General features: G+C 39.3%; 2 protein-coding genes across 6 annotated transcripts in view; both read left to right on the plus strand.

Moving 5' to 3' along the window:
- pip5k1ba (phosphatidylinositol-4-phosphate 5-kinase, type I, beta a) overlaps window positions 1-19,935 on the plus strand; it is a 34,834-nt gene extending 14,899 nt beyond the window's left edge. For all 3 annotated transcript variants that reach the window (XM_067433639.1, XM_067433640.1, XM_067433641.1), the window contains exons 7-15: window positions 2,311-2,607; window positions 2,692-2,888; window positions 5,089-5,169; window positions 14,502-14,550; window positions 14,650-14,734; window positions 14,828-14,968; window positions 17,816-17,945; window positions 18,699-18,792; window positions 18,934-19,935. In XM_067433639.1, coding sequence (XP_067289740.1) covers window positions 2,311-2,607; window positions 2,692-2,888; window positions 5,089-5,169; window positions 14,502-14,550; window positions 14,650-14,734; window positions 14,828-14,968; window positions 17,816-17,945; window positions 18,699-18,792; window positions 18,934-18,936 — 1,077 coding nt within the window. In that variant the 3' untranslated portion in view covers window positions 18,937-19,935. The remainder of the gene's footprint in view (window positions 1-2,310; window positions 2,608-2,691; window positions 2,889-5,088; window positions 5,170-14,501; window positions 14,551-14,649; window positions 14,735-14,827; window positions 14,969-17,815; window positions 17,946-18,698; window positions 18,793-18,933) is intronic.
- Window positions 19,936-21,370: 1,435 nt separating this feature from the next.
- The window catches only part of tjp2a (tight junction protein 2a (zona occludens 2)), a 39,784-nt gene continuing 35,334 nt past the window's right edge, over window positions 21,371-25,820 (plus strand). Inside the window, exon 1 of one of the 3 annotated variants that reach the window (XM_067433168.1) lies at window positions 21,371-21,520. The gene's annotated coding sequence lies outside the window, so the exon portion shown is untranslated. The other 2 variants (XM_067433170.1, XM_067433169.1) reach the window with 2 other exon arrangements.

Here is a 25,820-nt window from a genome sequence, read left to right on the forward strand (position 1 = left end):
AATGAACTACTGTACTGTACACACCCAAATCAAGTCTACATGAAATGTACATGACAGGTCATTAAATAGGCCTATTTAGCTCTGAAAGGGTTAATCTAGAAAGAGAAACACTAGTATGCTTGTCTGAAAAAAATAAGATTCTGAAATATCCATTTTTCATAGTTAATTTTATTAAATAACAGAAATCTAGCATTTTTTGTTAGTTTCAGCCTGACGCAGTTATAATTTTACGTCCTGCGGCACGATGTATAAATAGCAAATGCACTCGCACCTATCTGTTTGCTGGTCTAAAAATATGTTGTGTTTAGGCACATTGTTGGCACGTTGCTATTTTGAAGCTATTTTCTGCGCAACTGGTTTATAAAAGGAATGGGAGATGAGACTCTGATTGGCTTATTTCACGTTGCCTAAAACACACCCATGACTCATGAAGAGACTAAGTACAACTCTTCTTAACCATGTGCCTGCCACGCTGACCATTTATTCTGTCGTTAAACTAGCAAAAGTGGATTTAAACGTACCCTAAGTTCAGCTGCGCGATGCAGTTAAGACCATGCACTCCGATCATGAAATGGGGCCCCAAATGGTTTCCTAGGTCCCTAAATTCACGAATATCGAACGTCCAACATCAAGCCAATGTTATGCCTGTCACATTAGAGGCTCTGTGGTTCTGCTATGATCCTTATTTTGAAATTTTCACTACTGAAATACAAACCCGATTCCAAAGAATTTGGGACACTGTAAAAATTGTTAATAAAAAAGGAATGCAATAATTTTTTTATCTCATAAACTTATATTTTATTTACAATAGAATATAGATAACATATCAAATGTTGAAAGTGAGACATTTTGAAATGTCATGCCAAATATTGGCTCATTTTTGATTTCATGAGAGCTAAACATTTCAAAAAAGTTGGGACAGGTAGCAATAAGAGGCCTGAAAAATTAAATGTACATATAAGGAACAGCTGGAGGACCAATTTGCAACTTATTAGGTCAATTGGCAACATGATTGGGTATAAAAAAGAACCTCTCAGAAGTCAAGATGGGCAGAGGATCACCAATTCCCAAATCTTCAGACCCTTAGACGGCACTGCATCACATACAAGAATGCTACTGTAATGGAAATCACAACATGTGCTCAGGAATACTTCCAGAAAACATTGTCGGTGAACACAATCCACCGTGTCATTCGCTGTTGCCGGCTAAAACTCTATAGGTCAAAAAAGAAGCCATATCTAAATATGATGCAGAAGCGCAGGCGTTTTCTCTGGGCCAAGGTCTATTTAAAATGAATTGTGGCAAAGTGGAAAACTGTTCTGTGGTCTGACAAATCAAAATTTGAAGTTCTTGGAAAACTGGGACGCCATGTCATCCGGACTAAAGAGGACAAAGACAACCCTAGTTGTTATCAGCGCTCAGTTCAGAAGCCTGCATCTCTGATGGTATGGGGTTGCATGAGTGCTTGTGGCATGGGCAGCTTACACATCTGGAAAGGCACCATCAATGCTGAAAGGTAAATCCAAGTTCTAGAACAACATATGCTCCTATCCAGATGTCATCTCTTTCAGGGAAGACCTTGCATTTTCCAACATGACAATGCCAGACCACATACTCCATCGATTACAACATTATGGCTGCATAGAAGAAGGATCCGGGTACTGAAATGGCCAGTCTGCTGTCCAGATCTTTTACTTATAGAAAACATTTGCCGCATCATAAAGAGGAAGATACAACAAAGAAGACCTAAGACAGTTGAACAACTAGAATCCTGTATTAGACAACTTGTCTCCTCAGTCCCCAGACGTTTGCAGACTGTTATAAAAAGAAGAGGGGATGCTACACAGTGGTAAACATGGCCTTGCCCCAATTTTTTTTAGATGTGTGGATTCCATGAAATTTAAAATCAACTTATTTTTCTCTTAAAATGATACATTTTCTCAGTTTAAACATTTGATGTCATCTATGTTGTATTCTGAATAAAATATTGAAATTTGAATAAAAATATTGCAAATGGTGGGTTGGTGGGTGTTAATGTAAAGCCCTGTTTGTAATTATAAAAACAAATAAAGATAATAATTTTATTGCAGTAGTTTTATGGCCCTGTTCACTGTAGCAATACAGGACTACACTGCACATTAAAAACAGCAGTAAATGTTATGTCAGTTTAAAATGTTCATAAATTAATAATTATTTAAAACAACTTTAAAAAGTAATGCATTTAGTGGCACCTTTTACAGTGAGTATACAGTATCTTTCAAAGCTACTCTTTTCTCTCTTGAAAAACTGATCTTTCCTTCTTGATTGCAGAATCTGAATCAGAACCCAAGGACCCTCTTACCGAAGTTTTACGGGCTGTACTGCATTCAGTGTGGTGGTGTTAATATCCGATTGGTGGTGATGAACAACATTCTGCCTCGCTCTTTGAAAATGCACTACAAATATGACTTAAAGGGCTCCACTTACAAACGCAGAGCGTCACGGAAGGAGCGCTCCAAATCCTCCCCGACCTTTAAAGATCTGGACTTCCAGGAGATGCACGAAGGTCTTTACTTTGATGCAGACACGTACAGCGCCTTGATGAAGACTCTTCAGAGAGATTGTCGGGTGAGTCATGTTGTTGAACACTGTAGAACTCTTTAGCATTATAAGTGATTTGTGGTTGTGATTTCCATTCATTTTCTTCCACAGGTGCTGGAAAGCTTTAAAATCATGGACTACAGTTTGCTGCTGGGAATCCACGTTCTGGATAGGAAGATGAGGGAGAGAGGTGGCCGAGGAGACAGTAAGCGTCAGGGTGGGCAGAAGGTCCTTTACTCCACAGCCCGGGAGTCGATTCAAGGAGACGGCAAAGCTGCCGAGACTCTCCCTGATGCCGACGATGACACGTGAGTGAAATTGCTCAGAGTAAACCCGAAATAAAAGATGCAGTGAGGAATTTAAGTTGTTTGGCAAACCCTTTCACCAAAAATATATCCTTCAAAGACATGTCAGCCTACTGTTCAAAAGTTTGTGGTCAGCACTTAAAAAAAAAGAAAGAAATTAACACAAACATGCCTTTCATTCAGCATGTTTTTGCCTTCATGTTGAGCATGAAAATACACAGCTAGCCTTGGATTATCCAGTTTATATACCATGGTCATTTGCCAGCATTGCCAACTTAAAACTGTTATTGATGTTTGCAGCACGATATGACAAGTAGAGTAAAAATGTGTTAATTTCATCAGTTATGGCTTGTTAGATCAAGCATTCTACCCGCTTTGAATCAGAGATAAAGTAGTGTGTATGATAACGTTTATTATCATTAGCATTTATTTGAATTCATTATCAATCGAGGGAGCATCTCTTACTATTAACAACAATGTTGTAACTGTGAACTAGCGATGTAACCCCTTCATGCTGAGAAATATAATGAAGCGATTCAGTAGCGAAGCTATTGTATTAATAAAAGTCACGGCCGTGTTGATAAGTTTCTGTGTGCATGTAGCGTGATCTCTGAGCGATGTATGCTATGGCATTCCTATGCTGTGTCTTTAAATGGAAACAGAGCATTGCAGTTTTTCTCAGTAGCTTTGGTGCATTTCTCACATAACTATTTACATTTGCAAAACAGTTAAAGGGTTACGTCAGCGTTTAGCATATGGCTTTGTATCAGTACAAATGCAGTTCTCAAAACAATTAGTACAAACCCCAAAACCTAGTTGAGAACCTGCAAAAGTGTGTCACTTGCTCAAAATGGATAGCTCATTCCTCAAAAGCAAGTATTCATGTCAATGAAAGTGTCTGTGTCATCAAGATGAAAAGTCCTGACACCATTGTTTATGAACAAGATAGTCAAATGGCTTTGTCATGTTTTCATTATGACAGTGTTTACTCTGTAAATGTTTTCCAATGCAAAACAGTCAGATCTTGGGGACACTACCTGAAAATGCTCAAGACAGCCATTTGAAAAATACAGTAAAGTTACACATTACTGTATTTACAGTTTTTCTCGCTCTCTTTTTTGTGCATTTCTCAAATCACTATTTACATTTGCACAACAGCTACAGTTTTTTTCTATTGATTTGACACATTTCTCCAAATTAATGTAGTTGCTCTAAAAATTATTAACACAGCAAACTAAACACCCTCTTATGTTGGCAAAACCGTTCAGTATTCACTGCATAATGAAGCACGGCAGTTTATTATATTAATGCATTTATCAAAAATAAATACTAACTTCTAAACTACAAGTGTGTTCTCTGTTGATTTAATAAAAGATAAATACAAATGCATGGATGAAAATACACATTTTTCATGTTCTTTAATTGTGTTCTTCAAAGTTCTTTAATGACGAGTTTAGTTGTTTCTCCTAGTAAATGACCGAATAAATTAATGAATGAATAGATTTTCATCTCCAAGACAAGAATATGCTGGAAGGAACATCATCCTGAAATCTGGGTGATTCTCGAAGCACTCTTGCACCAGTGCTGAAAGGTGAAATTGGATATTGTCCGATACAACTATAAAATTTCGCTCAATTTTCTCCTGATCGCCCTGCAGAAAGTGGATTTCATTGAGGGAGTTTAGTAACAAATGTAGAAGCCTTTCTGTGTTGTGCAACCCCAAGACAGTGTTGTGTGCCACAACACCAATCGACTGCAGAACTTGTTGTCCAGGGACATTGACTATGGCATGATGTTCAAATTGGGCTCAACTGTCTGTCCAGCTTCTCTCAAGTAAAATGTAAATAGTGATGTGAGAAATGCACCAAAGCGATGGAAAGCGAGAAAAACGGTGTACTGCTGTAATATAGAATGGTGATTCAATTGATTTTATTACAGAGCTTCCAGCCAATCAGAGTCAATTATTCAGACAGGCCATAGTATTAATATATCTATAAATAATTTGTTATTCTGAATCTGAATACACAAAATGATTAATAGAAAAAGGGTGTTTTCTGGGAATCTGATTGCCAAAAAAGGGGGGAGTAATGGATTTAAAAAAAAATTAAAGCTTCCTCTGTTCTTTTAAACATTTAAAATATATATTTCAATAGATTTTATGACTGACCTTGAATTAATTTTGAAATAATCATGTTTTCTCTAGATTGGGTGGCATCCCTGCTAAACACAAAGAAGAGAAGTTGCTGATCTTTTTGGGGATTATTGATATCCTCCAGTCCTACAGGTATGAATCACCTTGTAACGTTTATGTTAAGTTTATAACTCCTTTATTTCTTGTGTTTCCTTTCTCTGTTTAGTTCCTGTCCCCTTTGTTCTCGTTGTTAGATTGTTTCTGTAGTTACTAACTGATTGTTTGATTATGTTCACGTGTTCTTCATTTAGTTTCCTTTGTTTGCATCTAGTATTTATACTACCTCGCTGCGTCCGAAATCAAATACTTCCCTACTATGTAGTATGCAAAAAACAGTATGCCAAAATGTCTGAATACATAGTATTCGAAAAACAGTAGGCGAAATTTCCCTGGATGACCTACTACTTCCGCCGAGATTCTGAAGTGTGCATTCAATAGTGCTTTACTATCCTGTGAGGCCATTGGAGAGGATTTATGAATGGAAGTAAACCGACACAACTGACGCTGGTAGGTCACGTGACCGTAACAACATGGCGGATGTAGTATGTCCGGATTAAACTCATACTACCCATATTCATATTATATTGAGCATATTCAAATGTAGTAACTACTCAGTATGTGATTTCGGACAAAGCGACTGTGTTTCAGTTTCTCTTGGTCAGTTCGTATCTTGAGTTTATATTTGCGTCAATGTGTGGATTTTTTTCTTTGTGATCTCCTGCGTGTTTGAGTTTGTAAATAAAGTCTATATACACTGATCAGGCATAACATTATGACCACTAACACTGATTATCCTTAGGGATGCACGATATTATCGGCACAACATCGGAATCGGCCGATAAACGCTTAAAATATATAAATCGGCATCGGCCAAAATGAAAAAATGATGCCAATATGCCTTGCCGATATGATAACGTGTTAATATGCGCCTGCAATAACTCACGTGTGCAAGGAGTGCTACAGCGATGAGACCATGTCAGCACTGCGGTCATGCATATACAGTGATTTATATTGACTGTTTTTAAATGCTGCCTTAAATTTGTGAATGCACGTGACCGTCAGCAGCAGATTTGCCTGGTATTCACAACAACTAGACCAAAACAAGCCCAATCGCGTCTCCCCACTCTCTAGCGTGTGCGGCAGCCTCCACAGCAGCAGAAGCTCCTCCAGGTCCTAGTGCCCGAACTCCAAACCGCTATATATTTATACATGTAGTAGGGGCGCTGTTGTTACAGTTATACAATGAAAAGTAGAATACACTACTTGTTACACTAACTACTAGAAGTAGTTATACAGTAGAATTTTAATAAATTAAAGTTACTTCTTGTTCTGAATAAACAAATCAGTAATGATGTCATAAATCACAAGCAAGACACTTGTACATTAAATACTTTTATATACCGTGTATTATTCTGTAATAAAATTTTAGGAAATGGATGATGAAAAATAATCCAAGGAGCTCTACAATAGGTGTGCACAAATGCTAAATCCCAAAATACAATATTTAGGTTACAGCTGCATCTGGGGTAAAAAAATATTTTTTTATTTTATTTATAATTGGTTAAATGTATTATTGTTATTTTCAGGGCTTTTAATATACTCTTATCATACAAAGAACTTTATTAACATTTATTTATCTTCAACAAGAATCCTTTTAGTAAGGAGACCTCAGAAATCTGAAACCAGAATGAAAAAAAAAAGTTTTTGCTCAAAATGGTGTTGGTTCCAAACAAAGGTAACAAATAAACATTTCACGAGTTCACACTTACAAATAATTCAGATAGAATAAATGGTATGCGTATTTGGCGTGCTGTCCGAGGAGAGGGCTCCGAGCTCGGTATTTGGCCCGAACCCAGAGTACTCCCCCCGTATTTCTGGTTAGGTAAGTTAACCAGGTGCGTGTGAGGTAGAAGGGGTGGTGGAGGGATGCAAACTTTGTCAAGGAACGTTGGTGAGTTGACTGGGTATTTATGTGATCCTCCACTTGAGCTGATTGGTAGACATGTTGATTACTGATTGTTGACAGCTGGTTGGAATGACATCATGATTAGGTAGATCATTTGAACGTGCTTCTCCCGAACTTAGTTTTTTAAGAAACATCATTTCACGAGTTCACACTTACAAATAATTCAGATAGAATAAATGGTATGCGTATTTGGCGTGCTGTCCGAGGAGAGGGCTCCGAGCTCGGTATTTGGCCCGAACCCAGAGTACTCCCCCAAAAAATTGCTACTAGCATAGGACAGCAGCCAGTAAATGATGTTGGTGCCCCCCAAAAGTTGCAGAGCATGAACTGGTGCTGTGCCAATCGAAGGGGGGGATAGTCACTGGATCGGGAGATCTTGTTCATTATTGTCTGAGGTTTGTATGGTCGTGATATCAGAAAGGTGAACCTCGTTGGTAGTCAGCTGGGGTGGTTGCGTGTAGGCGAGAGGAGATAGCAGTGCTGTGGCAGTGGAGACGAGCTGTTTCAGCATACTTTCAAACGTATCCAATGAGCTGGCTGTACAAAGAATTAGGCTCCTGTAGGAGTTGAGAAGATGACACTGCTGTGGGGGTGGGACAAGTTTGGATGGAGGAACAGAACTCCTGCGGGAGTGAGGTTGGTGATACTGCTGTGGCAGTGGAGATGAGCCCTTTTAAATCTGCTTTCCAAACTATCCGAAGACCCAGTTGTACAGAGAATTGGGCTCCTGTGGGGTGGAGAAGGTGAGACTGCTGAGACAGTGAAACAGGTTTTGAAAAGACGTATCAGAGCTCCTGCGGGAGCGAAATTGACTATAACTGCTGCGGCAGAGGATACGAGACGTTTCAACTTGCTTTCCAACTATCCAAACGAACAATTTGCACGGATGATTGGGCTCCTGTGGGAATGGAGATGACGACATTGCTGTGGTATTGAAACGAGTTTCAATGGAGTATCGGGCTTTGCGAGAGCCGAGTTGTCGATACTGCTGCAGCCGTGGAGACGAGCCATTTTAACTTGTTTTTCGAAACCAGTGAGCTGGGTTGGACGTAGAACTGACACTCCTGCGGAAATATGGAGAAATCACTGCTGCGGCAGTACAAGCAAGTTGAATGGAAAAAACGGAACTCTTGCGGGAGCTGAGGCGGTATCACTGCTGTGGCAGTGGAGGCCTTTGGGTGGAGGAACTGGCTTCTGTTGGAGCGGAGGAGATGACACTGTTTTGCAGTAAAGTCGGTTGGAGAAACTGGGCTTCTGCTGGAGCGAATGAGATAATGCTGCGGCAGTGAGAACTAGCTGGATGGGAAAGCTTTGCTTCTGTAAGAACGGAGGAGATACTGCTGCGGCAGTGAGAGCCAGCTGGATGGGGAATGCTGAGCTTCCATTGGAGCGAAGGAGATAACACTGCTGCGGCAGTGAGATCCAGCTGGATGGGGAATACTGAGCTTCTATTGGAGCGAAGGAGATAACACTGTTGCGGCAGTGAGAGCCAGCTGGATGGAGAATCCTGAACTTTTGTTAGAGCGGAGGAGATAACACTGCTGCGGCAGTGAGAGCCAGCTGGATGGAGAATCCTGAACTTCTGTTAGAGCAGAGGAGATACTGCTGCGGCAGTGAGAGCCAGCTGGATGAAGAATCCTGAGCTTTTGTTAGAGCGGAGGAGATAACACTGCTGCGGCAGTGAGAGCCAGCTGGATGGAGAATTCTGAACTTTTGTTAGAGCGGAGGAGAAAACACTGCTGTGGCAGTGAGAGCCAGCTGGATTGGGAATCCTGAACTTTTGTTAGAGCGGAGGAGATTACACTGCTGCGGCAGTGAGAGCCAGCTGGATGGAGAATCCTGAGCTCCTGTTAGAGCGGAGGAGATAACACTGCTGTGGCAGTGAGAGCCAGCTGGATGGAGAATCTTGAGCTTCTGTTAGAGCGGAGGAGATAACACTGCTGCGGCAGTGACAGCCAGCTCGATGGAGAATCCTGAGCTTCTGTTAGAGCGGAGGAGATAACACTGCTGCGGCAGTGAGAGCCAGCTGGATGGAGAATCCTGAGCTTCTGTTAGAGCGGGGGAGATACTGCTGCGGCAGTGACAGCCAGCTGGATGGAGGATCTTGAGCTTCTGTTAGAGCGGAGGAGATTACACTGCTGCGGCAGTGAGAGCCAGCTGGATGGAGAATCCTGAGCTCCTGTTAGAGCGGAGGAGATAACACTGCTGTGGCAGTGAGAGCCAGCTGGATGGAGAATCTTGAGCTTCTGTTAGAGCGGAGGAGATAACACTGCTGCGGCAGTGACAGCCAGCTGGATGGAGAATCCTGAGCTTCTGTTAGAGCGGAGGAGATAACACTGCTGCGGCAGTGAGAGCCAGCTGGATGGAGAATCCTGAGCTTCTATTAGAGCGGAGGAGATAACACTGCTGCAGTGAAAAATTTGAGGTGGGTTCCTGCGGGAGTGACTGGAGAGATGCTGCTACGGCAGTGAATATTATTGATTCATTTAGTGAATTTGGTGATGTTGAATTGGAGTGGATGTGGTGATCCTGTAGGATTGAGTGTATGGAAACAAGCTGAAGCTGAAACAATTTTAGCTGATGAGGGTCTGTTGGGCTTCTTTGATGTGGGAGCGATTGGAGCGGATGTAGCTCTTGAAAGCCTCTGACGACCAGCGACCAAGTTTTTGGATCTGGTGCTGGGAGAGACCTTTTTGAGCAGTTGTGGTTGCTGCACCTATGCGGAATGAATGGCTAGAAAAGTTGTCTGCCGAGATGCCGGATAGAATCAGTATAGACTTGAGGTGTTTTTGGAACCAGAAACGTGTGACAGGGCGGTTAGCATCGTCTGTGAAGAGTGGTTCAGATAAAAGTTTAGTCTGCAAACTTCTGAAATGTAGGTTGGCTAAAATGGATTGATACGGCTGGATTGGTGATGGAAGGTTGAAAATGTAAATGGATTGCCCTTTTTTCATTTGATCCGTCTTGCTTTGTTTGATGAAGTAAGAGATTGTTTCGTCATCTAGCACTGCTAGGTTTGAAATTATAGGATGAAGCTTTGGGTTGAAGGTGGACGTGATGGTAATTTCTGAGCTTCTGAGAAAACTGGAGCAAGCCAATATAAACATTGCATCCAGAGTGCGGGCAGTATTGGTGGAGTGGTAGCCTTGGCGGAGGGTGGAGATACATTTGGTAAGTATGTCTAGAGTTATTGGTTGTCTGCGTGGGTGGGTTGAGTTTTTTGGATGCCTTTGATGAGCATGGATGTTTGTGAATTGGTTATTTCTGGAGAGGGCAGACCAAACACAAGTTTGTTGAATTCAGCTTAGATGACCCTTGATGGAGCTGACTTGGAGGTTCTTGATGCTGTTGAAATAAGATAAGAATGAAGTGATGGTAAGCAAAGAATAATCTGGAAAATTCAGCTTGTATATGGAGTGAAAAGACTTGAAACACTTCCATGCAGTTAGGTAGGATTGGAGGGTTCTGGGGGAAACAGCTTGAAGGATGGAATTGAGAGAAGCGTCAATGAGGGGTCTCAATGGGTGGTTTATGGGAATATTAGCTCTCAATACTTTGGTACTGGGGTTGGGAATGGGAATGGGTACGCCTCTGGCGCCAACAGCCTGAATTTCTGTGAGGATCTGTGCTCTAATGTTGCTGGCGACAGGGGGCAGTTCCAAGGCTGTAGCATTCGGCGGGAAGGGCATCTGTGTTGCAGAAAACAGAGTGAATGGAGCGCTAGTTTGGGAAAAAGTGTTAGGCGGATAGAAACCAGGGGCCGAAAACCGCTTGCGGAGGCAACCTCTCGTTTCGGTCGGTCCCCGACAAAGGAGGAATGGGAAAAAAGGGTAAAGAGGAAAGCTAAGGAGGACAAAAAGCAGCTGGGAGGCAGCCTCGCGCTAGAGTTTGATGGTGGGGCTGCAGGCCAAGGGAAGGGGTTAGAAAAAGTGACAGGAAAAGCTGTGATACAAAGCTTGAGCTGCTGGCGGAAGCGTACTTACGCTTAAAGGATTGCCTGGGGCAGAGGAAACTGGTATTTCTAACCTGAGGTGCAATGCTGGAAACACCCACGGTCTCTGGCTCGGCGGAGCAGAGAGATGAGTTGGGCTGGGTGGCGGCGACGATGGCAGCGGTGGCTGGAACTGGGGCGCGGCCCGGGCTAGCTGAGGGCCTGCTGTAGTGGCCTGGTGCTCGAGGAAGAACCAGTTCTGTGGGAGAAGGGGTCTTTTGAGAGCGTGAGTTCGGATCCTTATGTTTCCTTGACCTGTTTGTAGTTTTGGAAGGTGGAGTGGATTTTGGAGATGGAGAAGCTGATTGAAGTGACACGTACAGGTTGTATAATTTGGCTTTATTAATTCTTCTGGAAAAATTATCATCGACACTGATTAGCACTTGTCTTAACCCTAGTACGGTCCATTTCTCTGTTGCTGGAATCGTAGGTTGTACTGAGGAGTAGGAGGAAGCTGGGGATGGTGGATGTCTTGAAGGTGGAGGCGATGGCATGCCTCTGCGTCTCGGTGTACGGGATGTGGCTCGGCTGGGCCGACGGCCACGCTGTGTTGCTGGAGATTCAGTCACGGTGTCTTGTTGGGTTGTGGTGCTCCTTGCAGCTGTGGGATGCTGTAGAGGATCTTCGTCAGATGGATAAATTTCATTCTCAAACATTGCAATGGGTAGGACCAAATGCTGATTTTCTTCAGCTCCTGCGGAAGCATAAAGAACAACACTGCTTTGGCAGTGGAGAAACGGTTAGCCAGAGAAACTGAGCTCCTGTGGGAGCAGAGGGAACAGCACTGCTGCAGCAGTGGAGAAACGGTTAGCCAGAAAAAACTGAGCTCCTGTGGGAGCAGAGGGAACAGCACTGCTTTGGCAGTGGAGAAACGGTCAGCACTGCTGCAGCAGTGGAGAAACGGTTAGCCAGAAAAACTGAGCTCCTGTGGGAGCAGTGGAAAAACGGTTAGCCAGAAAAACTGAGCTCCTGTGGGAGCAGTGGAAAAACGGTTAGCCAGAAAAACTGAGCTCCTGTGGGAGCAGAGGGAACAACAACTGCTTTGGCGGTGGAGAAAATTGCCAGAGAAACTGAGCTCCTGCGGGAGCAGAGGGAAACACACTGTTATGGACACTGGAGGAATTAGCCAGAGAAACTGAGCTCCTGTGGGAGCAAAAGGAAACACACTGTTATGGATACTGGAGAAATTAGCCAGAGAAACTGGGCTCCTGTGGGAGCAGAAAGAACAGCACTGCTGTGGCACAGGAGAAAAATAGCCGGAGAAACTGAGCTCTTGCGGGAGCAGAGATAACAGCGCTGCTGTGGCGCAGAGGAGAAAAAGATTAGCCAGAAAACTGAGCTCCTGTGGGAGCAGAGAGAATAGCACTGTTATGGCAGAGGAGAAATTAGCCAGAGAAACTGAGCTCCTGTGGGAGAAGATGGAACATCACTGCTTCTGTGGTGGAGAAAAAGTTAGATGGAACAAAATGGAAAAGCATGTTTGTAAAACCATAATGGGACTCTTATTTTGAAAGAGACCCATTTGGGTCCAACTCTTATTAAATTTAGCATACAACATTACAATATAATCACATTAAAGAAAACAGTCCTGGTTCATAAGAACTTGGCGCCATACATTGATTGTAAATGCTCTGAAACTGTAATATTCTGAACGCAACACGGCGCCACATTCAAAAGTTTAATCACAATTAGGAAGATGTGATGTATGTTTCTGTCTCCAAAATATAAGATGGCTTAAATAATCATTATGCTGTATTGTCAACATTTAAGTTACTTAGCCTCACGATACATTCATTCGCTTTGCGAGCGAGTAAATTTATTGTTCATCACCACGGCAAATGCACTTTGTGTGTGACATTTTTCTGTCTGTTGTACACAGAGGCAGCAAGATCACAACAAAGCTTGATGCGTGCCGGAACTATGTTATTTAAGATACATTTCAATTTCTTGGGACAGGAGCTGTTGTAGCTGTCCTGCTGTAAGTCTGTGCAGTGTGCACTCTTTACAGTGTCTGAGCGCTGCTCAAACAATTGACTCCTCATTGATTGAATTGTGGCAAAGACCACATTACACTCTGGAAAAAACAGGAATTCTTTTACCGTGATGTTGAGGAGCCATTGGTTTGAAATAATGCTGATGAAAAGCGGCCAAAAGGGGCTTTATGTAGCTTAGGAATTTGTAAGGTAAGTTTTGTAGCATTGTAGCATAGCTTCAAGCAGCGTGTGGAGCCATGTTGACAGCGTGGGTAGAAAAAGTGACCTGCCAGAATGCTGCAAACTTTGTCAAGGAACGTTGGTGAGTTGACTGGGTATTTATGTGATCCTCCACTTGAGCTGATTGGTAGACATGTTGATTACTGATTGTTGACAGCTGGTTGGAATGACATCATGATTAGGTAGATCATTTGAACGTGCTTCTCCCGAACTTAGTTTTTTAAGAAACATCATATATCGGCATCGGTATTGGCATCGGCCAAAAGGAGCTGAAAAATATCGGCATATCGGATATCGGCAAAAATCTAATATCGTGCATCCCTAATTATCCTTTCATCACGGCACCTGTTAGTGGGAGGGGGGGGGGGGGGTATATTAGGCAGCAAGTGAACATTTTGTCCTTAAAGTTAATGTGCTACAAGCAGGAAAACTGGGCACGCGTAAGGATTTGAGTGAGCTTGACAAGAGCCAAATTGTGATGGCTAGACAACTGCAGAGCATCTCCATAACTGCAGCTCTTGTGGGGTGTTCCCGGTCTGCAACAATGAGCATCAGAACTGGATGATCAGTGGACGCAATGGAGGAAAGTGCCTGGTCTGATGAATCACATTTTCTTTAACATCACATGGATGGCCGGGTGCGTGTGCGTCACTTACCTGGAGAACACATGGCACCAGGATACACAATGGGAAGAAGGCAAGCCAGCGGAGGCAGCGTGAGGCTTTGGGCAATGTTCTGCTGGGAAACCTTGGGTCCTGCCGTCCATGTGGATTTTACTTTAACACGTACAGCCTACCTAAGCATTGTTGAAGACCATGTACACACTTTCATGGAAACAGTATTCCTTGGTGGCTGTGACCTCTTTCAGCAGGATAATGCACCATGACACAAAGCAAAAATAGGAATTTAGGAAAGGTTTGAGGAGCACAAGTTTGAGGTGTTGAACAAATAAGTCTGATCTATGGAGGTCCCACCTCTTAAAGGATCTGCTGCTAACATCTCGGTGCCAGATACCACAGCTCACCTTCAGGGGTCTTAGTGGAGTGCCTCGACGGGATAGGGCTGTTTTGGCAGCAAAAGGGGGACCAACACAATATTAGGAAGGTATCATAATGTTATGCCTGATCGGTTTGTTGTTCATTATCCCGCTGGTCTTCGTCTTCATGTGTGTTTACAGAAAAAAATTAATACTTCATAATTACTGATACTGATACTCATAATGGAATGTTGAATACTGAATATTTCTCTCTTATAGATTTATAAAGAAGGTTGAACACTCATGGAAGGCTCTTGTGCATGATGGTGTATGTATCTTTCCTTTTATTAAATGATATATTATTTTCTTAAATATTTCTGTTTGAACATTATCATGATTTACGGCTCTTTGCAACTTTGCATGGTAGGACACAGTGTCTGTCCATAGACCTAATTTCTATGCTGACAGATTCCTGAAATTCATGGGCGGCACAGTATTTAAAAAGACTCACCGTAAGTTTAATGCTTCTTTATTATTTACATTTAAATATGATAATTTGAAATGCTGTACCACATCTCACATTTCCCACCCTTTTTTACTTTTAGCGCTCCGTGGTGCATCCTCGAGAAGAAAGAAAAACTCTATCCAGCCGTGTAGGTCGGCCTCACAGGAAGTTCTGTCGACTGTAAAAGAAGAGAGTCAAGAAGAAAGGAGGGCACAAAGCCTCGAAAACCTCGATGATGCAGGTGCTTCTTGTACTAGACAACTTATACTATTACACACACTTTACTATTACACACATTTAACAACATTTTTACTTAAAGGAACAGTTCACACAAAAAATTCTGCCAAAATTTATATGAAGCTAGAAATATGACAAAATTATCTGAAATTGAAAGTGTAATCTAACAAAATTGAATATTATATTGCATTGTACATAGTTTTGAATTTTTAAATGTTAAATATAGAACATTTGAAATTGAACACTTCTGAAATGTTTTTATGTCGAAATTTTATAGTGATATATTTTAAAACAGCAGATATTTTGTTCTGAGTAAATAGACTGGAAAAATTCAGTTTTGACAAGTTGACTAAAAAGTTTGGCTAAATATAGGCTACACAAATAAAACGTTTAGATTACAGCTGCATCTGTCTCTGTCTCTCAGAGATTTTTATTTTTATTTTTGATGTTATTGAACTTTGAAGCCAGGACGAATAACTTTGTTTTGTTTGAATGATCTGACATTCGTTCTCGGCCACGTCAAACCGCGACTGGCTGCATGTTCAATGCTTACGTTAAAATTGCTGCTGACCAAACATTTTACTGTTCCAATCTTTTTTTATGGATAGTAAACTGTTGCATACAGGACAGTAGAGCTGCTCTGTGTCCACACCCATGAGCTACATCATAAAGGCGAATACGGTCCTGTCAGACAAACTATCACACTTGTGATCTTCTGTTAAATATTTTCTAATTCAGTAATAGTCCTATTTGTCTGAAGTGAAACTGAACATTGGTCTGTGCTTTAGCCTGCTCTTCGCGCAGCCTCTCTCTGTCCAGTGCAGCCTCACAACACATATTTTACTTCTCATAATTAAATAAAACAGGCCGTGTGCTGATTAATATTTCATATATTGAATAAACATTTTTTTCTGTGAAATGCGTTAAGTTGCACAGAAGAAAGCCCGATCTAGGACCTGTCCTGTACAGTTTAAGAAGTGGCCTACTACTGCTTTAAGACTATTATTTTGTTGAACAGACATGGGCTGAATCCGAGATCGCCCCCTATACCCTCAAATAGGCATTATTTGAGGGAACAGCCATTGTCCGAAACCATAGTGGACATGTTTGAGTGCACTCATTCAACCCCACACCGCAATAAACGAGTGTAGCTACAGCCGATGTAGGCTACACTCAACGGCTGTCCGACTTCACGCACTTGTTTTCATTCACTCAATCAAGTTAACTGTAGCCTATTAGTGGGGTAAAGTAGGGAATAGTGAATGAGGGTTTAGGGGGCGATTTTGGATTCAGCCCTGGAGAACGAGAGATGACGTCAAATGCAGAGATTTTCTTCACTAATCAGCGATTTGTAAACCATGCACGAAAAATTAGAAATCTAGCCGAAATCTCTTTTTTTTTAATCTTTTCTCTTTATTTCATTACAAATAGGAAATTAAATGATCAGACCGTGCTCCGTTTCACTTTTCTGACATCCTTTACTCTTCCCTGATGATGACCTCTGGCCTACTTTCTGTAAGATCTGAATTTCTGCAGTTTGAATTTTAGAATATTGAATTTGATGATCTGAATTTCTTCTTCATCTTGATTCTGTATTTTCAAAAACTGATTTTTTCCAGTCTATTAATTCAGAACAAAATATCTGCTGTTTTAAAATACATGTCAATACAATTTTTACATAAAAACATTTCAGATTTGTTCAATTTCAAATGTTCTATATTTAACATTTAAAAACTCAATTCAGAACTATATAAAATGCAACGTAATATTCAATTTTGTTAGATTACACTTGTCAATCATTCAGATTTATACAATTAAAATTCAGATCATTTGGTCATATTTCTAGCTCCATATATTTACGGCACATTATTCCAGACATGTATGCTGTTATTTTTGGAGCGATATGAGCAAATAATCACTGAATTTGAAAATGGATTTACCTTTGTTGAAATTGAAATATTTCCGTCCTTGTGAAAAAAAAGTGCACTTATTGAATGCGCACTTCAGATTTTTTTAAAAAGTTTTTTTTAGAAAACTATACTTGCTTGATAACATAATACAAACCCAATTCCAAAAAAGTTTGGACACTGTAGAAATTGTGAATAAAAACAAAATGCAATTTTGCAATAAAATATTTTTGTTTTTGTTTATTGCAATAAAAATTTCAATAAACAAGAATGCAATAAAATATCAAATTTTAATATTTTAATCAGAATACAACATAGATGACATATCAAATGTTTAAACTGACTCAAATGTATAATTTTACGAGCAAAAATAAGTTGCTTTTACATTTCATGCCATCAACACATCTAAAAAAAATTGGGACAAGGCCATGTTTACCACTGTGTGGCATCCCCTCTTCTTTATAACAGTCTGCAAACGTCTGGGGACTGAGGAGACAAGTTGCTCAAGTTTAGGAATAGAAATGTTATCCGATTCTTGTCTAATACAGGTTTCTAGTTGTTCAACTGTCTTAGGTCTTCTTTGTCACATCTTCCTCTTTATGATGCGGCACGTGTTTCAGATTATGATACGTATCACTCTCTATTGCAAACCCCTCTATGTTGCAGTTGTTGCTGTTGTTTTTGGCTTATGCCTACAAACGTCATTGTGATAGAAACGAATGCAGATATTCCGGAAAATGAAAGGGCTGCATGGACACACAAATCAGATCTAAACAGTTGCGATACACAGTGTGGACATCAATAATTTTAGATCATATTCCAATCGGAAATGCAAATAATCAGATTTGGACTGACTCTATTTTTACAAAGGATAGCACACAATTTTATACATTTTAACACATGCAAGATTCATAATCTCTTCCAATGCTACTTCTTTTTGACAGATACACACTCCTCTCAGAAACCTGATGTTATTCCAAGCTCCACAACACTCAATCCAGCTATTTCAGCAGCCACTTTGTCTTCTGATTCCTCTATAGATGATGTGAAAACTGACCTGCAAACAGAAAACAGGTGTTTACCTAACAAACACACACGTTTTATGGGGTCTTTTCATTGACATAATGATTTTGATACTGTACAAATGCACTGTATATTCCTACCCATCACAGAACATTTAAAAAAATAAAATAATTTCATCTGATTTTATGAAGTTGTTTTCCTTATGGGGACCAAAACAGTGTCCCTACAAGGTCAATAACTACTGATATTACTGGCTTTGTGGGACATTTTTTGGCCCTCATTGCGTAGGAAATACCAGGACCACACACACACACACACACACACTAATATAGACATATTGGTTTAAAGGGATAGTTCACTCAAAAATGAAAATTCTATCATTTAGTCACACAGTTGTTCCAAACATGTATACATTTCTTTGTTCTGCTGAATACAAAGGAAGATATTTGGAAGAATGTTTGTAACCAAACAGATCTCTGCCCCCATTAACTACCATAGTAATTCCCTCCACTATGGTGGTCAATGGGGGGGGAGCGAGAGCTTCTTGGTTACAAACATTCTTCCAAATATCTTCCTTTGTGTTAAGCAGAACAAAGAAATGTATAAATGTTTGGAGCAACTTGAGCATGACTAAACGACAACACAATTTTCATTTTTGGGGGGAACTATCCCTTTAATTAAAAAGTTGTGAACTTCCATATTTCTTCACTTAGCCTTTTTTTTTTTAGCTAAATACAATGTTATTGGCACCAGAGCTTTATGTCTGACTTATCCACATATATATATATGTTTGTTTTTTTGTAGAACGTCCAGCTCGACTCTTGCTTTGGAGGATAGCGCTCTTCCTACTTCAAACTCACAAGCGAGCACACCTGAGTCTGGTCTGGACGTCTATCTGGTCAGTAGAGTCGAGTTAGGTCACACGTATCGCTATTGTTTCCCATTAAATGAATTGTGTTATAGTTCCCCTGGAACTCAAACTCTTTCGTGCCATTCGCTCCAGATCATTGATTGTGGCTTATATTATTCTCTTTTTAAGTGATGCGTGAGGCTTTCTGAAGTGGACCAGATCATCGAAACATTGCTGTCTTACCCGCCACTCCACAATTTTGCACAATGGATATCTCTAGCTGCTAAATCACATGGACTGAGAAACGCCTTATGTTTGAAACAATGGCAGAGCGATTGCCACACTATGGGACTGCAGTGCCTTACACTGTGCACTTTGTACCCACTTGCAAACACAAGTGTGTTGTATAATAATAGTTACACTCCCACTAGACCAGTGTACTGTAACTAATGCACTGGTTGGTACGCATGTTAAAGGTGAGACACCAGATTAAAATGTGTCGTACAAAAAAATATGTAATTTATTATATAATAATCATGGAATAATTCTATTGTGAGCACTCCTGACTTGTATTGTATGAGTAATGATTTCATTCATTTATTTGATCATGATGACTAGTACCAGAAATTATATTTTGGTCATGTGATTTTGACGCACAATCGGCACAATTATAATGGTCTATGTTACGTTGTGTTAAGATTTAAATGGGTTTAAAAGTTAAAAACCATAAATCTTTAAAAAGCTTTTATAAAAATGTATTTAAATATATTTTGATTAGAGTAATATATTAAGTAAATGTGCTTTTATGTAGAATGTTTGTAGTTGCTATTAAATGCTGCATTTTCAGTAGAATTTTTCTTACTTTTTCTGCCTCGCATGAATTCATATCTGTCTATAAAATATGCCTGAAGAACTGCAAGGTACATTGATACACCAATAATTCTTATTTCAAGTTATTCTAATGTATAATTTACTGAATTAAAAGAACTGTATGTAAGAAATGCATTTCAATTAATTATAAAATGGCTCTGATATGTCACTAGACATTAAGAAATAATGTTAATTTCAAATCCTTATATCACTGACAACAGTAGTCCGGCCAGGATATTGTCATTTAAAAGTTGTTGTTGCAGCCCTTAACTGAGGTTGATGTTGACATGTTGTGTTTTGGCCTGAAGCTCCGTCCTCCACGTATCTACCAATCACGAAGTCAGTAGTTTTTCCAGGTTGCCAGATCTGCTCTAGTTACCACAGCTGCAGCTACAAACGTTCCTGCTGGATCCTGCCGTTTATCTGGCAACCTCGATTCAGGGGAGAGGGGAAAGTGGTTGCAGTACCAGTTTTGGCCACAATCTTACATACACTTCCTTTAATATAGATGTTATGCAGTATGGAGGTTTAAGCCTGCAGGAATTTGAAATAATGAAATAGATAAATATGTAAAAAAGGAAAATGACTATATAGGATACTATATACTATAAGGAATATGTAAAAAATAAAAAAGGAACAAATGACTAAACACATTTTCATTCAATTTAATCCTGAACTTTTCCTTCATTTATTATTTTCTGTGTTTATTTTTATCTTTTTAACTTCCTTATTTTCATATTTATTTATCCCCACATTTATTTATTTCCATATTTATTTATTTAATTATGTATGCACGTTTGGCCCTCCATAATTATATGTCCTGCCCATGCTCTTCATCTGTTGTTGATAGAATCTATTCACTGCTTGCAATAGCCGCATACAATCCACTAGGAGGTGTTTTGGTGTTGTTTGTTCCAGTAGGACAAACTGTATGCTCTTTGATCACACAATATAAATATTATGTATATTATGCATTGTATTTATTACATCAAAATGTATATTACAAGTGGAAGAAGGCACTCTTTATCCTTTACCAATTTCTAGAAATATATTTATTTCTATAAAATGTTTATACAAACAATGCAAATCATGTGAAAAGAAATTATGAAAGGTTTATGAGATTAATAAACTTTTAAATATAAAGATATGAAAATTAATAACACAAATACTGATAAGGCAACAAATGTCACCATAAGCATATTTGAACAAAATATTAGTGATTTCAAGTACGCACTTATATATATATATATATATATATATATATATATATATATATATATATATATATATATATATATATATATATATATATAATTTTATTTTTATTTCAAATATTAATTTCTTAACATATCAAGAATGACAACATGTAACCCATTATTCAATTAGCAGAACTGCAAATCAAAAATGGTGGGTATGATTATTGCAGGAAATTTAATTTTATAAATAATCGGAAAAACATTTTAACATGTAGCCTATTAAGTGGAATAATATAATTTTGCCTACATTTTTTTAATAGTCTGTTTATTATGATAGCCTACAACAGAATACGGTAGAAAATTCACCACAACACGTTAGAAAAAAATAAGATTAGGCTACCTCTTAAAATATTTAAAACTACACTAAAAATGACATATGGCACATAAATCTGATTAAATCAAATGGTCAGATGGCAGGCTATATGCACAGGTATGAGGCGCGGGGTCACGTGATTTGGGAAAGCTCTGCCTGGACTCACCTGCGCGTTCATAGACACGCCCATACCTGGAAGATTCAGGAAATCTGGGATTGTACGCAGAATTGAGTTGTTTAGTCTTGCTCTGGCAGTTTCCAGTCACATATAGATCACTGCGGATCCCGCGTGTTTCTTTTAAGAGTTTACGGAGCTTCAGTATCGGCCCATCTAAAGGTAGGCTACGTTCTTTCACACAGGAGCAGTTTTTTTTGTTTTTGTTGCATTTCCCTGTTGGCTGGTTTCGATCGTCTATTGTTTAGGGGAGGAGGCTGATAAAAACGTAAGTAATGTCACAGTAACATACTACCGCTGCTTTTAGATTATGTACATAATGTGAACTTTAGTACGACTTGTGTGTGATTTTGTTATCTCGTTGAATCGCGTGTTTTTGGCTGCGTGTTTCAGGCCTACAGTAGCCTGTCCTGTCATGAAAGACCAGGGTGTTCTGACTCTGTCCAGTGTGTTTCTCACGAAACTTCAGTCCTCTCAATCGTGCTTTTGAGTTTCATGTCATAACGCTGAAGTGTTGAGACGTCTGACTAAACTAATTTTACACTTTTTCTTGTTAAAACAAATTATACAAACTATAGAAACTTATTAAACGAGAAAATGTGCAAGAAAAGTTATTTAAAAGAACCAATTACTTTTACACAATAATTTTATATTTTCTACAAAATTTTTTTTGCTTTCAAATAATGTGAACTTAACCAACATGTAGAAAACCAACATAAAAGAGGAAATAATCATAGAGAGGACATTCATAACTGTGTCAGTGCCAATACATCTTTTAAAGGCACAATATGTAAGATTTTTGGATTAAAATAAACCACTAGAACGATTCTATATATTTTGTTGACTTGTGTACTTAAATCTGTGTACTGTTACTGTGTTAAATCTGTGTACTGTTGAATTCTAAAATCCTGTATCCTAAAATGTCCCAACCATGTTTAAATCCAGAGAAATAAGCTATTTTAATAAGGACCTGGGGTCTCATTTATAAAGCGTGCGTATGCACAAAACAGGGAACGTACCGTACGTATGCCAGTTCCCACGCAAAAGTTGTGATCTTTAAAAAACAAACTTGATGGGAGAATGTGCGCACCTTTAAGCAAACTTTGAGCAGTCCGTACGCACATTCTGGAGACAAAGGGAACTGGTGACACAGATGGTGAAGTCGTGAACTGAAGTTAGATTGTAGAAAATAAATGCGAGGAGAAGGATTAAAAGAATTAATTAATGATATTTAATTTTCACTCCATTTCATACGTTATATCCACATTGTCATGAAGATTAAACCCAACAGTGTTATTTGTGCTGATTGTTTTAGGCTATATGCATCTAGTAAAATCCAAACGTAATTCAAAATGTATTAAAATAATATATTGCTGCCTTACAGTCACATCGTCCACAACGGGAGCGCAGGAGGAGATGGCGCGACTACATGTGATACAGAATAGCATGAAATACCCTTTTATTAAAGAACTGCGCAACAAAGTGTAAAAACGAAATATTTTCCTTAATGTGTATATACATAAAAAAAAGAGTCTGCAAATACAGTCATGAAGCACAATCGCTACTCATCATCAGTTGCCTAACTATTACAGTGTTCGTTACAAAACCATCATAAAGAAGCGTGTGTTCACTATAACATTTTTGTCTTCAATTTTCCCCCACAAATTAATTCTGTGATTCTGCAGTCGTCTGCGGCATAATAAAAAACCTCCACTGCTCTCGAGCCGTGCATCACACTTGTCTCAAATTAGCAATCTCTCCAGCGGCCTTGTTCCTCTCTAATGGTTTCACCCTGCTTCATACTACAGTAACATTAATAAATCTTTAAAACAATAGCTCATCGTGAATATGATTTCTGCCCATTGGATTCTTTTCCACCGGCTGCAGAGGTGAAGACAACTCCCATGATTCCGCGAAATCAATTTGGAATCAAGTTGCGACTTTGTTTTGAATAAGCGACATCCAGTGGCTAAAAATTACATGCTGTGCTTTTAAAATATCCAATATTTTGTAAATGGTCTCCTCAAAACAATGTGTAAATATGGAAGCTAGTTTATAACATATAACATTTAAGAATATAACATTTAAAAAGGTCCTTGCCACCTTTTTATCTCACAATTCTGACTTTTTCTTTTAATTGCAACTAGTTTTGAGAGAAAAAAAGTCAGAATTGCAAGCTTATACCTCGCAATTCTGACTCCCCCCCCCCCCCTCATAACTGTGAGCTATAAACATATAAACTTGCAATTGCAAGAAAAAACTCAGAATTGTGAGATAAAGTACCAATTACCTTTTAATTTTTTTTAATCCGTGGCACAAACTTATAATGAAAATATAATAAATTGAATGCTGTAAATGTGTGCAATGTTTATAATATAAACTGTATAAGATCCATCTATGAGTAAGTTGTATGTGGTACATTATGTACTTTCACATCTCCAGGGTCGTACTCTCATTCCTCATGTCCAAGTGTGGAATGTGATGGACTTGTAGTTTTGTACTGTGACTCAGAGTTTCTCTCATAATACAATAATACAATAGCTATATATAGGGACGGATGAGATCAGTGCTCTCCTGATAAGAATACTTTCAGTGCTGCTGATTGGGGAAATAAAAACAGAACAAAGAATAACAGAACAAAAAAGAACTCTTTAACCTGCCATGATCTGAAATTCATGATAAAATGTATATTAAAGCAGCAAATATTTGAGATAAACTACTTTATCTGATGGGTTATTATTACAGGCTTCTATGTTTACTCCGTAAAGCAAAGTGTGATTGAAAATGTTACACATTTTATTTGATGATTGAATATACATCTGGCAGAGAGTGGCTGTACATATGTGCATTGGCATTGCATAATCTAGAATGTGATTCTGCATTAGCCGAACACATGGGGAAAGACTCTGGCTTACACTGCCACGCGCCGCTTACATAAAGGCATTAAATGACTTGGACAATAGTAGAAATACACAAAAACTCACAAAATCTTTTTCCTGTTTCGGGAGACATTTATACAAGGTTTAAAACATCATGTTTCTTGCTCACTTTTAATATGAGCTTTGCCGAATCAGACTGAAAATAGTCAACTCAAATCACCATGTTTGTCTGGTTTCATAATGCTTTTGAGTTCTTAATCCACTTGAGCTGACTTCTAAACATTTTGCTGTAAAATGTATTTGTGTCTTTATCTGTTAGATGAGTGTTCACAGAGAGATCATTGACGAGTCTATAGCAAACATTTCTAGATTTTATTTCATAGTGTTACTGATACTCATTTTTTTGGTTCAGGATGAACATGTTCTTTTACATTGTGTCTGACTGAGTGAAGGACAAAGTTCATTTATCCATGTAGGTCAACAGTTTAGAACTAAACAGTACATTATCAGCAGGATATGACTACTGTAGTATTTCTCAATTATTATTGCTTGTTATGGCACTATCAAAGACTTGTTCATATTGTATTTCAAACCATCCCTTTAATCCTTAGTGTTTACTTTGGTGTGGAGCTAAGCTACAGAACATGAATGACACGTTTAAAGGGATAGTTTTCTCAAAAATGAATATTCTGTCATCATTTACTCACCCTCATGTCATTTGTTCAAGCACATATGAGATTGTTTCTTGATTTATTATTGTTATTTACAGTTTTTTTCCCGTTATGAATTAGTTTTGTGCATCATTCTATTGGCCTGTTGGATAAAATATTAAAAAGGACGCAATTGACCGTGATAGCAATACTAAACTATAATGTTGGGGTAAATTAAGCTGTGATGTCACAATCGAATTGCATTATGGGCTATGGATCTGCCTGAAAATCGGAAGGTCAAGGGTCTATCCAAATAAACTTCCCTCACCAACATGATGTACTTTAAAATGGCGGTAGGAATTCCCCTGAGGGGAAGTGCTTAGGGAATTTAGTGAGCGTATGCTTGGGGGGGCATCGCCATCTTGGCAGTGTGTCACCATGCGCCACTCCCGGATAGCCGTAAATGGGCAAAGAGTGAGTCACCACGGGAGTGTCACAGCACTGACGCTGCAGGAGTCATATTACATTTAATGTCATAAATAAGCTGATGAGCTCTCGTGATGAGAACTGAGGTAATCGCAACCGCGTTCACGGCATATACAGTCACAGCGAGTGTTTAGTCTGGCGCGTTTTCAGTTCATGCCTTTGGAAGCTTAACTTTCATAGAAATTAATTTGAGAAGTTAAAATACTTACATTGTTCAGCATAGCTCCGTTTACATGAATGCCTGCAGCTGCCAGCTGAGCTGTGAGTGTGATCTCGCATCCCCCATGTACAGGTGTAAAACATGCGTAAATAGCTCCCTCTGCTGGCTGTAGTCAATAGCCTTTGTCCAAACATTTTTCCAGAAATAAAATATATAAATCTCTTGTCTCAGGGGGATATGAGGGGGGGGAAGCACAATCATTTGAATATACTCCAGGGTTTCTACTG

The sequence above is a fragment of the Pseudorasbora parva genome, chromosome 23 (assembly GCF_024679245.1).
Source record: "Pseudorasbora parva isolate DD20220531a chromosome 23, ASM2467924v1, whole genome shotgun sequence".
Classification (NCBI taxonomy): Eukaryota; Metazoa; Chordata; class Actinopteri; order Cypriniformes; family Gobionidae; genus Pseudorasbora; species Pseudorasbora parva.